Here is a 14417-nt window from a genome sequence, read left to right as displayed (position 1 = left end):
AACAAAAATGACTTTCGCCCTGCCTTATGCCCGACATGGCCGTCGCGCCGCCAGATGATGCCGAGCCCCTTGTGGCCTAGGGGCCTGCAAATCCACCTGCATCGTAGACGCCTCCTTTTCTTCTTCCGCTGTGCTCTTCGCAAAATCGATGCTGCGCTGAGAGGTTTGGGCGCTCGCGTGCCCACACAGCTCCGTTTCGACGACCCTACCAACGGTCCCGCTTCCCAATGGTGCCGTCTCCGTAGCGGTGCGACCAGTGAAACGATCCTTGTACTGTGAAATGTGGTTCAGACCAGACCAGACCAAAGCCCTGCGTGGCAGCTTCGCCATGCTTGGTGCTCCTCCCAGATCGATCTATTCGTCCGATCGCCTTCGAGCGCGTCCCCCGCTCGAGCTCATCCCTCCTCGGTCAAGCCCGAGTAAGCTGTACGCATGCCGGTCCGAATCGATGTCCATCGTCCAATGCAGTGGAAGAAAATGTTTTGTCCCTTGACCGTTTGCCCGCTCAGTTCGCAATAGCCGACAAGAAAGAGGCGGCTCCAAAGTGTAACAACAAAAATCCCTGATCCCCCCGTGGCTCGTTCCGAATTGACCGGGTATAGCCAACCAACCACGAACCCACACGGCGTCCCTGGGCCCTTTTACTCGGTCATGATCGGTAGCGCCGAGGCCACCACATTTACATGATGACGCACTTGGAGCAGCAGCCGGGCTCCTTCTCGCCGTCCTCCATGTCCATGGGCTTGGGGGGGCCGTTCATGCCCGAGTTGCCTCCGCTGCCGGTGGAGTATCCCTGCATCTCGCGGTTGTATCTCCGGATCTCGCGGACGATGTCGTAGAAAGCCTTGTCGACGTTGATGCGTGACTTTGCCGAGGTCTCGATGAACTTGCAGTTGAACGACCTTGCGAGGGCCTCACCCTCTGTAATTCGGGGGAAACGGCCGTGTCAGACAAAAGTCACTCGCTGGGGTAACATGGTGCATGCGTCAATCGTATCGTACCTTGTCTGGTCACCTCTCGCTCACCCTCCAGGTCGCACTTGTTACCGACGACGACCATGGGGAAGTAGTCCTTGTCCTTGACCCGCAGAATCTGCTGCTGGAAGGTGGTGATCTCTTCGAAGCTCTGCCGGGAGGTAATGGAGTAGACGAGCAGGAAGCCTTCGCCGGTCCGCATGTACTGCTCGCGCATGGCGCTGTACTCCTCCTGACCGGCCGTGTCGAGGACATCGAGGAGGGCGACCTCGTCGTCGATGTGGCACTGCTTCCGGTACGAGTCTGCAATTCCGGGCGGACAGCGTCAGCTGAGGTTGCTTGCGCGGGTGCCACGGAGGGCAAAGGGCAATTGACGAATCGACGCCAAGACGTTGTGTGAGGGACAGACCTTCAATAGTCGGGTCGTATTCGTCGACGAAATGGCTTTGGATCAATTGGATGGTCAGGCATGACTTTCCTACACCACCGCCACCGACGACGACGAGCTTGTACTCTCGCAGGAACTAAATGAGGGGGATCCCCAAGTTAGCGACGTGCTCATGTCGGGCGCGGGATGCGATGATCGCGATGGGTGCGAAGAGCGACGTGGGCAGACGGGGGATGGTGGCTGGGCGAGGAAGATGAGGCGCCGCAGCAGGCCTCGCCGGTCGGGCGTGATGGCGTGACGAGCGGGAATTGTCGAGCCGGAGCAGCATACCTTGGTGGAGGAAGCCATTTCGAGCTTGAGAGGGCGATTGACGATGCAAGAGCTTCGCGGAGGGGGATCGAGGGCCGCAGAGCGCTCAGGTCAGGCCAGAATGAATTTTGACTCGCGCAACAACGGGGTGGTGTGGCCTCTGGAATTCGGGGGTGTCTCGAAATCGCGGGCGAGGCAACGACGGGCGGCGGGACGAGCAGCGACAGCTGCAGAGGCCAATGGAGGAGGGGGCGCGGCCGAAGTCGAGCGGACCGAGTGAATGGCGGCGATGGCGAGAGCGACGAAGGCGGGCGATGGAGGTCTGCGAGGATCAGGTCCGCGATGCGAAGGCGGGAAGGCGAGTTGATGCGGAATGGAGAACGGAGCAGCGCACGGAAGGGAAAGACGGGGGAAGGCGAAGGATGGAGCGGATTGGGATTGGATGCACGGGTCGGGCGAGTGGGCGGCGGTGGTGGTGGGTGGTGGGTGCAGGCGGCTGTGGGTGGTTGCAAGAGGTGGTGGTGGTGGTGGGTGGGCTCTCTTTCTCTTCTGCTCTGCGTCTCTCTCACTCACTGTCTGTGTCCGGGGGGCGTGCGGGCGTGTGGGCGTGAGGTTCCATGGCGGGTGCAGGTAGGGAGCAGGTGGTCCCCCCAATGAATTGGACTTTGGGGGGACATGCATGGGGGGGACCCGTCTGTGGGCTGCCCTCGTAGGGGGCAACTTGGGCGGATGGGGGGCGGCGCGCGCGCGCCGGGCGGCAAGATTAGCTGACTGGGCCTAGTGGTACCAAGCATCCAAGCAATCCAAGCAGGCAAGGTACAACTCTGCCTCTGGTTCTGGGAGCTTCACCCTGTCCCCCCCGACCTCCTTAGTGCACTAACGTGGATCGCCTGCTATTAGACGGCTTAGCGCCTCGGGGCCGCGCTTCGAGGTGGAGGCCAGGACGGAAAAGGGACCCTCCCCAGGTGGTTGGTGGCCTTGGCTTGGCTTTGCTTGGATCTTGTGGGAGCCACCCGACCGTATGGACTGGGAAATGGACCCGGCCAGAGCACAATGCGAAAGAAGAAGCTGCTCGAGCTGGGAGCGAGCTGGAGCTGTGCCTGGATGGTGCTGTACTGCGACGATAACTTGGAAGAGGGCACAAGGCAGGACGCCCTGCTGCCCGCTCGGGGCCCTACCCTAATACCCGGCACGGCGGGTGCCATGGCAAGGGCCTGGGCGTGACATCCATGGCCTGGCGATGCACTGGTTGCGGTGCCTTGCATGGGGGACGAGGCCATTCGTTGCCACCGGTACTCGCGCCTCTTCATCCACCACTTCCTGCATCGTGCTACGTACTCGCACCTCAAAGTGCCAGAGAAAAATTGTTGCGCTCTGTTGCGGCCGCAAAGGGAGGCCATATCGCGGCCGTCGACCCCGTGCTCGTCGTCGTCGTCGTCGTGACCCCGCAGTTTTCCTTCTTGTCTCTGTTTCCTCCATACGGAGGTTTTGTTGCCGCATCGGCCACGAGGAAAAAGAAACGCCGGCTAACGACGCGCGATGAAGGGTGAAAGGGGGACTGGGGGACTGGGGGACTGGGGGATCGGGAAGAAGCCGTCGATGTTGGTGCAGGCTACTAACTAACAGCAGCTCAGTCAGTCAGTTGCCGCATCACCCAACGATGGAAGCCGCTCGTCCGCAGGCCATGTGCGTGCGTCCGAGAGCCTAGAGCCTGCGACCCAACCATCGCCGTCGTCGTGGGCGCATCGGAGGGCACAGACGCTGGAGGCCGGGACTGGCGGATCTTGAGTTGCATAGTCCATGGCCCAGCATCTGCTCGCAGGTATGCGGCGCGAGCACATCCATACCCGTAACAGCAACCCCTCCCTTCCGGTGCGTCGTACGAGCGAGGTGCTGCCGTCCCGTCACCACCACCACCACCATGATGACTGAGGTGTGAGCCAGGCACCCAGGATAAGGTGAGATACTGCCGCCTGGCTCCACGCTCCGTTGGGTTGTTATTGCTGCCGCCGCCGCCACCGCCCCCTGAGTCGGTCGGGTGGTGTCTTGTCTGAGGTGCCTTGCTCGCTACCTAGGGGGCGGCACTGCAGGGACAAGAACCCATCGATCAATCTTGCGAGCCACAGAAGAAAAAGAGGCGCGATTCACGCACACACACCGGCCGTCAGCGGCAAGCAACGGTGCAGCGCAGTAGGTTGAAGCGACCAAGGGGGTGGGGCGGGCGGTAATGGATTGGAATTGGAAGCATCGCGACGCCGCCGGCGAGGTTCTTGTCCTCTGCGAGTCGAAGTGAGGTTGCGACCATTTCCATGATGCAGGGTTGCGCGCCTCCAAGCCCGCAAAGGCCTGCTTAGGTACCCAAGCCCAAGGGGGCCCCAGCCGCCAGGACCGGGGCCTCTTTGACGGGGAGACGGGGAGAAGGGGCAGAGCAGCCAGAGCTTGTCAGGCAATACTGTACGTACGTGTACCTTGCAGACCAGTGCTTCGTTCCTGCTCACTCCACCGGACCGTACCTACCCTTGTCGCTTGAAAAGACAGCCGGGGCAGGCACCTCTGGCTCCATGGATGATGGGACCTCCTGCCTCGGGCATGGATCAGTCAGTCGATGACATTGATCTGCTCTGCTCCCGTGCCGGCGCCGGGTCCCCAGGCTCGCTTCTGCATTGTCCACTGAATCGCTTCGCCTTCAACCGTCACTCCGCGCCGCAGCTGGCCTCGGTCAGACGTCAGACCCTCGCTTCAACGACAACGAACTGCGACAACTTCCAGCCCCTGGAAAACAGTTTTTAGCAGCCTCGCCTGCCGGGGAGCCTGTGCCTGTGCCTGTGCCTGCACCTGTGCCTGCACCTGTGCCTGTGCGCCAGCCAACGTGCAACGGGCTGCTGCCGGGAAACCACGTTAGCCCGGCGCCAACCCCCAGAAACCTGGGCGCCACCGGCACGCCCACTCTGTTCGAAACACTCTGGACGTCTGGTAGGTATTTCGAGACGACGCCCCTTGGGGGCGCGAGCACAATTGGAAGCACGAGCACAGGGCAGCAGCCGAGCACGACCACCAGCACCACTCCGCGCGACGACCGAGCGTCCCCATTGCACACCGGCCGTGGAGAGGAGTGGGGTGAGTGCGCCGGACATGTGGGCGCCATTTGGGTGTGCTGGTGGATGGACTTCCGGGTTGGAGCTGCAGCTGGAGCTGGAGCTGGTGGTGCGTGCTGGCGTCGGTCGGCCGGCGGTTCGTCCCACGGGAAGGAACGCTGATCCAGCCGGGGTCGGTTATCTTCATCACAATCGTTTCTGCTCCCACAGACGATGCGATGGCAGCTCGAGGACACACCGCAATCCACTGGCCCCTCCCTCCGAATGCCACGTCTCTCGCCGGCGCCGTGCCTGCATCCGCGCCTGCACGCACGCTCTGTCGGCACAACACGCGGGTGGTGAGGTGATGATGTGAGGTAAGGTCAGATCGCATTTCCACCAGGCGACCGGCACGAGACGACAAGCGGGCTTGCTGCACTTGCTGGGCTTGCTGGGCCCGCCGGGCTTGCTTTACCCCTGACGCAACGCGGTGCTGTGCGTCCCCGTCTGCAGTCGCTTCCGACCCCTGACATTTGCCAAGGTACCCCTGCTCCTGCGCTGCACCATGCGTCCGCCTCGTGTTGGAATTTGGCCAGCCTTGGTCGTCGCCGTCCACTAGGCCACCTCGTGCAGCTTTTCGTTCACGGACGCTCACGCGCCTTCCGGCTTGGCCTACGGCACTCGTCGACAGCATGTCGTCACCAGCAGAAAGCACGTCGGTCCGTCACACGCATGACTCCTGGAGGCCCAGCATATGCAGGCGCTTCTCGCCGGTGCGTCGATTGCGAGCTCCCCCACGCCGGTCATGCCGTCACCCGAGTCGATGCGCCTGGCCTTCACTTGCCTCGAGGCCAGCCGTTGGGCCAGGAATGACACGAGGGCGCGCTGCGCTACTCCATGCCATGCACATGTAACAGACCGTGCGCCAGGAGAAGCATCGACTCGGCCCTCCCAGGTTGATGCCTTCGGCAGACTGGCGGCGCCAAGGCATGAGCCGTCCGAAGCATGAGCCGTTCGAAGCACGAGCCATCCGAAGCACGCTGCCGTCCGGCTTCCGCGTGCGGACCGCAGTCGGGCCTTTGGGCGCGCAGCATCGCCTCGCAGAAGCGCCGGCACGTGCAGGCTCAAGACGACCATCGCAATCACAATCTCGGGCTGCCCGTCGAGGCCGCGAAATTGTGCGGTTGCAACCTCCCCGTCGTTGGCGCCCAAAAACATGACAGCCCGACCCCTGGGCCTTCTAGAATGATTGCCTTCTCCACGCCGCCGGCGCTCCACCGTGATCCGCAGCGAAGGCGAGCTAGCTCTGGCAAATCTGGTATCCACTGCCACCACCACTTTGTACCACCCTTTGGCATCCCCTTATCTTCGGGTCGCCATCGCCGTCGCTGCCGTGAGCCCTCGGTCCAAGTACCTACCTACCTACCTGAGGTAGTCACTTTGGCCATGCGGTCTGATATTGAGCCGGCATTGTGCGGACTACCGAGTACTTGGTAGTATCGATATCCTGTCTGCCAGCTCTGCGTCATGTGTGCCTCTCGGTCCCACGGGCATTGAAAGCAATGCTGTCCCGCCGCAGGCTACAACACAAGAATGTCACAAGAAGGGCCGAGGGTTTTCCATGACCGCCGCCTTGCTGGATCAGGTCAGCTAATTACTAGGGGTCAAGTGCCGGCGCTGTCTGCAGAGGCACCCTCTTTTTTGCTGGCTTCCATGGCACGAGTTGCATCTCAGCCCTCTGTGCGAATCTGGCGTCGCCTCCCAGAGACTGCATTGCATGTAAGTGAGGATAATCACGGACAGACAAGACTCCCGGATTAGGAGGCGATCGTCGCCGCGGTCACAACAGGGGGCTTCTGTGACGTTCTCGAAGTGGCCAAGCCAAGGTTGTCACTGTCATTAGCGAGGCGCCGTCTACGAATGGGAGGCCCGGACGATGCCCACACGGCAGTTTCTCGTCACCAGAGTTTGACGATTGACGAAAAGGCCCGGGTTTCGGAAGCAATGTCTGATCGGCGAGCCTGGTACATCTCTGGCACGCGAGGTGCGGAGGGGAGGGTCTGCACCGATTGAACGGACGACTGGGTCGAGCTCCAGCAGCGCAACGCTTCCGGGACCCCCTGCTTGTTTCGTTTTCCTCTGCGTTGAACGTATCCGGCGGGGCGGCTTTGGAGGCCGTCGCGCGGCTGGCACTCCTCGAGACACGTGGGCAAAGGCTCGGTGTCGAAGCTGGCTAGAGACCCCAGGCAGAACGTGAGCTCTGCGCAAGCAAGGTACATACAAAGATGGGCCAGCTTTACGAAGCACAAGAATGAGCACAGGCACATGGGTCCACGGAAGTTATGAAACAAACGCAGGAAGCTAATCTCAACGGCTCAAGATGCCAATTTCGGAGGGGGCACCCGACCGATCACCCATCTCCTTTTCTTCACGGCCGCAACAGGGCACGGCGAATGACTCGATGCTGCCGGGTGCGGAGGCTTGGGACGACGGCTCCCGCCCGGCGCCGACGGCGAGCAACGGGCCGGAAGACGGCACGGGGGCCGGCCCTCCGCGGCAATACCCTGCGCTAGGAGCCCATCATCGAGATCCGTCACCCGGAGCCTCACGCATCCTTGTCCGTCTCAGACCCGGGCTCGTCATCCTCGCCCTCGGCCGTGACCCGCTTCCCCAGGACATTCTCCTCCACCTCCGCAACAAGGCTCTCCAGGTAGGCCTGGTCCCTGCCCGCCCAAAGTTGGTCAGCAGCCCGAGTCAAGCGAAGGGGCCGTGCAGGTTTCGACGGCGCGCCATAGAGTTTAAACGGGGATCTCGTCTGGGAAAGAGTACGAACCTGCCAACGAGGGTGACGGTGTTTCGCGATCTGCCCCACCGCGGGTAGCTGCCAACCTTGACGCCCTTGGGCTCGACTTTGGCGGCCAGTTGGGTCAGGTACGCGGCGACTTCGCTCTCGGCCAGCGGGGTCGATATCAGGACGCGGGTCGTGCCCTTGCCCTCAGGGTCAACGAGCCGCGGGATGACGTAGGGCTTCAGCCCATCTAGCAGCTTGACGACTGGAAAACGGCCGTGGCGACGGCACCGGTCAGACCAAACCACGACTTAATGACGTGGCTCGTCCAGGTGGGTGAGTGTATCGTCACTTACAAAGCTTAGGCACACCCGGCAGGATGTGCACATTCCCATTGACGACCGAAACGGGAACCCAGAGCTCCTCGACGGGAAAGATGAACTGCGAGCTCAGGTCACGGGCCTCGTCAGTGGGCAGCTCAACCATGCGCAGCTTAGCCTTGAGCGCGGGCGAGTCAACGTCCCAGCTAAAGTTGGGCTGTGAGGGGTGTGGCCTGGACATCCTCTTCATCCTGTCAAAGGACTCCTGATGCAGCTTCAAGGGCAGGTTGAAAGCCTTGGCAATGGACTGGTAGGTAATGTCGTCATGGCTGTAGCGGGCGCCAACGCGAGGTTAACCGCCGTGAGCAGCAGGATGGGGGGCAGATGGCAGGCACTCACGTTGGCCCGATGCCGCCGCTTGAAACAGACGTCAGCATGGGTGTTTTCCGGTTCCATTACAAAAGTGGCAGGTTTAGGCGCGCACCTTGTAACGACAAAGTCGTAGCGGTCGCTCATGCGGCGAACGGCCTCGACGATTTCACTCTCATCGTCTTCGATGACCTCGACCCGCTTCAGGTTCTGCCGGCGCGTTAGGACGGTCACGCCGACTGGGACTCGCGAGGCCTTACGATTCCCAAGTTGAAGCACCACTTGGCCATGTACGCCGAGTTGGTCTGAGATGAAGCACGTTAATGGTCGGCCCCATCGTGCCTTTGTTGTTGGTGGTGTTGACGACTCACGTCAACGGTCTGCGCGCTCCAGTGTTAGCCCACTAACCCGCAACATCACACGACAGGCACTTATCCAGTAATTACCTTGCCACCCAGGACCTCATCGCCGATGATGAGGCACGCGGCCGTGTGAATGGTGCGCGTCCTGCGCTCGTCCGCCATGCTGGCAATCGCCGAGTGCCGCTGCCGCTGCACAGACTGGGTAAAGAGAGAGGAGGTCGGGCCGGATAGGTGTCTGGCGACTTGCGACAGGCGTGAGAACATTTGACGCCGGTGGCCAGCAGCTTATCGCTATCTACTCTCTACCGGGTCGGCGCGGGTTGTCCGTCTGTTTGTCGTTGGGGGGGTGGTGAGCGAGCGCGGGCGGGCCGCGACGAGGTAAAATGGTGCGCGGCGCGGACAAGGGAGGGCGAACAAAGAAAGAAAGGGTCGTCGTTCGTTGATTGACGTTGGCGGGCGCTCATGACGCAATTAATAGCCCATACCGCACCGGCACCGGCAGCTCGCTTGCTGTGGGGGCCCGGGTCGGGTCGGGGGCCGCGCTGGTCTGATTGATTGCCGGGAGATTGCGAGCCGTGTGAGTAAGTCCGTTTTCAGTTGCAAATGAGCAAGTAGAGCGTTAACATATAAATACGTTTGAATCAAGTATGTTGATGAAATCTCATGATATGGTAGGTTGACTTTTTGTCGATATATTGGAGTGCGGGCGGCATGCCGCTGCCTGAGCCTGAGCCTGAGCCTGAGCCATCACCTCATGTAAGCCGCCCTGCGACAACTACAGCACCAATGTGCGTCGCCCAGTTTGAAAAAAAAATCTCCATATTTCATGCATCAACCTTCAACGACTCATCCACCTCGACGACAACTCACCCGCACAGCCACAAGGCTTTACTCGATTCACAGATATTTCAACCGCAGAGGGGGCCACACGCATCGCCTTGCCTCGCCTCGCCTCGCCTTCATCAACCGAACGTATAGCACACAGTCATGGTGGACGGGGCAGCGGAGCAGCCGCCCCCGCGGCCGTGCAAGCGCTGCAAGGCGACGCCCGCGCCGTATATCCTCCGCAACGACCCGACCTGCCGGTACGTCTTACAATTCCCTCTTGGCTCTAAATTGAAGTCTGGGGGGGGGGGGGGGGGGGGGGGGTTCTTCTTCTTTTCCTTTTGCTTTGTTTTGTTTCGTTTTGTTTCGTGCTGGGCCTGCTGGGGGGTTCTTGGCTTGGGATGCTTGGCCTCTGAGAGCCGAGACACTGGCAGTGCCGTGCTGTGGTGGTCTCAGGAACCAGGAACCAGTCTGTGAGACAGGCAGCCGTACAAAAGGAACAAAGAAGGAGGAGGAGGAGGAGTGAGAAAAGGGGGGGAGAAAGCATGTGTGTGTCTAGGGGCCGGGCTTCTGGCTGGAAGTGCATCGAACTGACCAATGAGGATGAGGATGATGATGATGATTGTCAACACCATGGCTATGAAGCAAAGCATGCTGACCTCCACTCGCTCAGGGACTGCTACGTCGACTACGTCGAAGCCAAGGCCGGCCGCCGCCTCGGGGCCGTCGCCCGCGAGACACGCACGTCGGCGGCCCCGGCCCCGCGGCGCTACATCGCCGGCCTCTCCTTTGGCGCCTCGTCGGCCGTCATGACGCGCGTGCTCGACGGCAGCGCAAAGTACCACTCGTCGGCCAAGAAGGGCTCCGCGGCCGCGGCGTTTGAGGCCCTCGTCGTGCACGTCGACACCGACTTGCGCTTCAACCCCCCACCACCACAATTGCCGTCGCCGCCGCACTCCTCCTCTCCTCCAACAACATCTTCATCCTCGTCTTCGTCTTCACCCCGTTGCTGCTCCCCCGCCGCGGCGCGCCTCCTCGACCGCTACCGCGCGCGCTTCCCCAACGTGTCGTTTGCGTGCGTGCACCTGAGCAGGGCGCTGCGCCTGCGGACCGTGGACTGGGCGGCGCTTCTGCCTCCCGGAGCACAGAAGCCAGAAGAAACGCTCGAACAGGCTAATGACGCCAACGGCAAGAATGGCAATGGCGAGAACAGCGACGACTCGGAGCGCCTGCGCCGGTTCCTGGACAGGCTCCCCTCGGCGACGGCCCGCGCAGACGTCACGCGCCTGCTCGTGCGCCACGTCCTGCTCGACATGGCCCTCGCGGGGTCCTACTCGGCGCTGCTCCTGGGGCACAGCACGACGGCGCTCGCGGCGCTGACGCTCGCGGAGGTGGCTAACGGGCGGGGGTACTCGGTGCCGTGGCAGGTCAACGATGGGCTGTACCCGGTGCGCACGTACGGCGATGACAGCAACAGCAATGGCCCTTCCGGCGGCGACGGCGCCGCGGAGGAGGAAGGACAGCAGCAGCAGCAGCAGCAGCAGCAGCAGCAGCAGCAGCGGAACGCAGCAGAAGAGGTCCAGCAGGAGGGCACAAGAGGGAAGAAGGAAAAGGAGACGACACTCGCCCACGTCCCCGTCTTCTACCCCATGCGCGAAGTCTTCGGCGCCGAGATCACGCAGTACCTAGACCTCGCCCCAGAGCTAGGCGAGCTCGTCGCCGCCGCCGCCGCCGTCACCTCCTCCTCCCTCTCCTCGTCCGGCACCGGCACCGGCAGCATCGTGTCGCACAAGGACCTGAGCATCGCCGAGGTCATGAGCCGGTACTTTGCCAGCGTGGAGGGCCCCTACGAAGGCATCGTGGCCAACGTGGTGCGCACGACGGGCAAGCTCGACAGGACGGCGCCGTCGTCGTCATCGTCGGCGCCCGGGGCGGGGCTGTGCGGACTGTGCGGCATGGCGCTGGATGAGCAGGGGGACTCGCGCTGGGCGGGGGAGCTGGGCGACGAGGAGGAGGAGGAGGAGGATGACGGCGACTGCATCCCGGGGCGCAGTCCAAGAGCGCGGCTCTGCTACGGCTGCAAGCGGTCCGTCAATGGGTAGATATAAGTCTTTGAATAATTCAAAGAAATAAAGAACAAGAAAAAAGTCTAGTAAACAAAAGTTGCCTGAAAAGGCTGCCAACTCCCAGTGATGATGATGTGGCCACCTGCTTTTGTGGTTCCCTTTGCTCCCTGGCTCTCCCAGCCAGCCGTATGAGTTTGAAGAGGTCCCTTCTTTGCTCTTTGTCTAAGTCACCCAAAGTCACTCTCTTCCCCTTGGACCCCACGACATGCATAAACTCCGCAACAAGGGGCAACAGTGTCGTCATATGCTTGCCATTTACGCCTTGTCAAACATGGGCAGGACTCGCCCCTCGAATTTCCTCATGAGCTTGTTGGTCTGCTCGGCGAGCGAGAGGGTGAGGATGGTGTGCGGCAATATCCGGGCGAGGTGCGGCAGGAAGCCCTTGTAGATCGCGAAGAAACCCTCGGTGCGGATCGTCTTGCCCAGGCAGTCGAAGACGCCCTTGTACAGGTTGCCGTTCTGGTTATACAGGCGGGACATGATTGTGTCTAGACAAGCCCATCTCACGTCAGCAATGCGATTTCGGAGGCATCAGTGGAGAGCGAGATAGGGGCGAGTTCTTACCCGGCGGGTGCATGAAACAGCAGACGACGAAACCGCTGACGGTGCTGCTCGCGAGGTGCAGAGCCGGACCCTCCTCCATGCCGGCGTGGCGGACCAGGCGGCGCTTGGCGAAGAAGTAGGTCGGCAGCTGGACCGAGCTGCCGAAACCGGTCCTGATCATGGCGGCACCAACGCCGCGGTAGAGGCCGCGAATGCCCTCGGCGCGGTAGATCTGCGACAGGCCGTCAATGGCATTGCGGTACTGGTGCTGCGTGCCGACGGGCCGGAAGGGCGAGTAGCTCTGCAGGCGTGTCTTGACGAGGAAGAAGGGGCTTCCGGCGGCGGCGCCGATGATGCCGGAGAAGGCACCGCAGAACATGTTGACGGCGAGGTTCTGCGCGTTCTCGTTCTTGAGGAAGACGGAAGAGATGCCCTTGCGCAGGGGGTCGTAGAATCCCAGCCGGCAGCCGTTGAGGAGCACCTGGTAGATGTAGGCGCATCCCAGGCCTCGGTATATGCCCCGCACGCCCTCATGCTTGACGATGACGCCGACGCCGTGTATCGGGCCGCGGTAGTGATGTGGTTGGTGGCCCTTGGACTGAAGCTCGCCTTGCAATTGCATGCTGCACAGGACGGGTCGCACGGGTCAGAGTCGTCGCTCGCGGCAAAGGATAGCAGGGCATGACATCGCATGAGGGGGGCAATTACCGAATCTTGACGGTTTCGAACGGGTGAGTCGCTGTCACGGCGCCGCAGGCTGCGATGCCGCCGGCGACGAAGGCGCTGCGAGCACGAGACGTTGGTTAGCACTGGCGATTTCCCAGAGGGGACAGGAGGGGGGTTCGGCATTAAATCTGCGTGTCTCACCCCAGCGTCGTCGACATGGCACTCTGCGCAACGGAGGACGGGCAAAGCGGGCGACAGAAATATGGTGTTTCGGAGGAGGAGAAGGATTAGGTCGGCGCCTGCGCGTATGACTGCGAGCCGTCGGTTGGGCAGAGGAAAATTGTCGGTGACGGAAAATCGCAGATCCCAAAGGAGAGGCGACAACTGGCAATTGTACTGTTACTGCAACACACAACCTGCGTCAGCACAGGCTGTTGGTGCGAGCTCCTCGGACCCCGTTTGGAATCAGGCAGCGTGCGCCGCCTCGCAGGGCGCGCGCGCAACGAGTCGGGAAATCTGACCTGGGCGGTTCCGCGATACCCGGAGGGAGGGGGGCGGAGGGCGAGGCAGCCAACAGCGGGCACGACCGTTTCGATAATGATATAACTGATTGAGGGAGGGGTGCTGCTGCTGCTGATGGGCGGATAGGCGGGTGGGCGACAGAAAGAGAGCGAGAGAAGAGAAAAGCCCCCGGGCGTCAGCGTTGAGGCCTTGGAGTTTCGGTGTCGGCGCGATGCGCGAATGGCGGGCCTTCCGTTTTCAAGGGCCGCGCTCGCTCATCCTTCCGTGGTCGGCGGCCAGAAGCGCTTTGCCGACGTCGGCCGCTGCGAATTAGAAGGAGCTCCATTGGGCATGGGGCATTGGGGGGGCGTCCGGCCCGTTCTGGCGGCATCTCAGACTTTTGGGTGGCGTGGGAGGGACGGACAGACGGGGGCGGCGACGAAAATGGACAGCCGTCTGCGCGAGGTGGAGCGCGCTGGCTGACCTGCTCCTGCAGTTAGGCACGCCTGACAATGCAGTGCCGCCGCCTGTGCGTGAGTTTTTGTGTCACCGTCCGGAGCCGTCTGGTTGGGTCGCTCTCCAGCCGCCCGTCCCGTCTCGTCTCAGCTGGGCTGGCCGGGGTCCCCGTTGGCGTTTGGGGGCGGGATTGCTTGCAATGTCTCTGCAGGCCACGCCGATACTCATCATCTGGACGCTTTCAGGCTTCTTCTGCGCGCCCTCGCTGCAGGTGACTGAACCTGCTAAAATGGATGCTGTCTCAGGCTGCCCTCTGCAGTGAGGTAGTGCCCCGCTCCCCCGCTGAGACCCCATAGCAAGCGCGCCCACTGTCCCTGCAGCTCGGATATCGTAGGGCCAGGGCGGCTTACTCAGGCCATCCGTGGCTTGACGTCGCGCCCCGTCCCACTGGGACCGCACGCGAGGGCTGCGACTTCGGCTCTCCCGTCTGGGGCAGGGCAGGCGCGGGCAAGCGCACCACCGGCAAAGTGGTGGAGCGTAGCGCAGCGCACAGCGGCACCAGCAGGCCCACCTCAGGAGCTCTACAGGCTCCTGTCGTGCTCGGCAGGCCCAGCCAGCCAGCCAGCCGGCCCCACCCAACCTACCTACCCTGCTGGGCATTTTTGGAGAGCTGCCGCCCGTGCTGTGCCTCAACCTCGACGCACCTCGACGGGCAT

At 62.1% G+C, this 14417-nt stretch overlaps 4 protein-coding genes across 4 annotated transcripts; 1 reads left to right on the top strand and 3 right to left on the bottom strand.

The window, feature by feature from the left end:
- Positions 1–679: 679 nt before the first annotated feature.
- On the bottom strand, positions 680–1710 carry PLICBS_003576 (Ras GTPase; the record flags this gene model as incomplete). Its single annotated transcript, XM_018323328.1, has 4 exons — positions 680–921; positions 1002–1277; positions 1384–1498; positions 1693–1710. 4 exons carry the CDS (start codon positions 1708–1710, stop codon positions 680–682), a joined length of 651 nt encoding a protein of 216 aa, XP_018178558.1.
- A 5640-nt stretch (positions 1711–7350) lies between these two features.
- PLICBS_003575 (uncharacterized protein) lies at positions 7351–8746 on the bottom strand (the record flags this gene model as incomplete). The annotated part of the gene is made up of 8 exons (XM_018323326.2): positions 7351–7468; positions 7579–7798; positions 7890–8182; positions 8253–8270; positions 8338–8432; positions 8483–8527; positions 8594–8602; positions 8669–8746. 8 exons carry the CDS (start codon positions 8744–8746, stop codon positions 7351–7353), a joined length of 876 nt encoding a protein of 291 aa, XP_018178556.1.
- Positions 8747–9571: 825 nt separating this feature from the next.
- On the top strand, positions 9572–11511 carry PLICBS_003574 (cytoplasmic tRNA 2-thiolation protein 2; the record flags this gene model as incomplete). Its single annotated transcript, XM_018323325.2, has 2 exons — positions 9572–9669; positions 10083–11511. 2 exons carry the CDS (start codon positions 9572–9574, stop codon positions 11509–11511), a joined length of 1527 nt encoding a protein of 508 aa, XP_018178555.2.
- Positions 11512–11790: 279 nt separating this feature from the next.
- PLICBS_003573 (mitochondrial oxaloacetate carrier protein) lies at positions 11791–12962 on the bottom strand (the record flags this gene model as incomplete). Its single annotated transcript, XM_018323324.1, has 4 exons — positions 11791–12023; positions 12100–12701; positions 12787–12861; positions 12946–12962. The coding sequence occupies 4 exons, from the start codon at positions 12960–12962 to the stop codon at positions 11791–11793; spliced, it is 927 nt and encodes a 308-aa protein (XP_018178554.1).
- Positions 12963–14417: the final 1455 nt, after the last annotated feature.

Source organism: Purpureocillium lilacinum (genome assembly GCF_023168085.1).
Source record: "Purpureocillium lilacinum CBS 284.36 DNA, scaffold_2, whole genome shotgun sequence".
Taxonomy (NCBI): domain Eukaryota; kingdom Fungi; phylum Ascomycota; class Sordariomycetes; order Hypocreales; family Ophiocordycipitaceae; genus Purpureocillium; species Purpureocillium lilacinum.
This window is presented reverse-complemented; position numbering and strand designations above follow the sequence as displayed.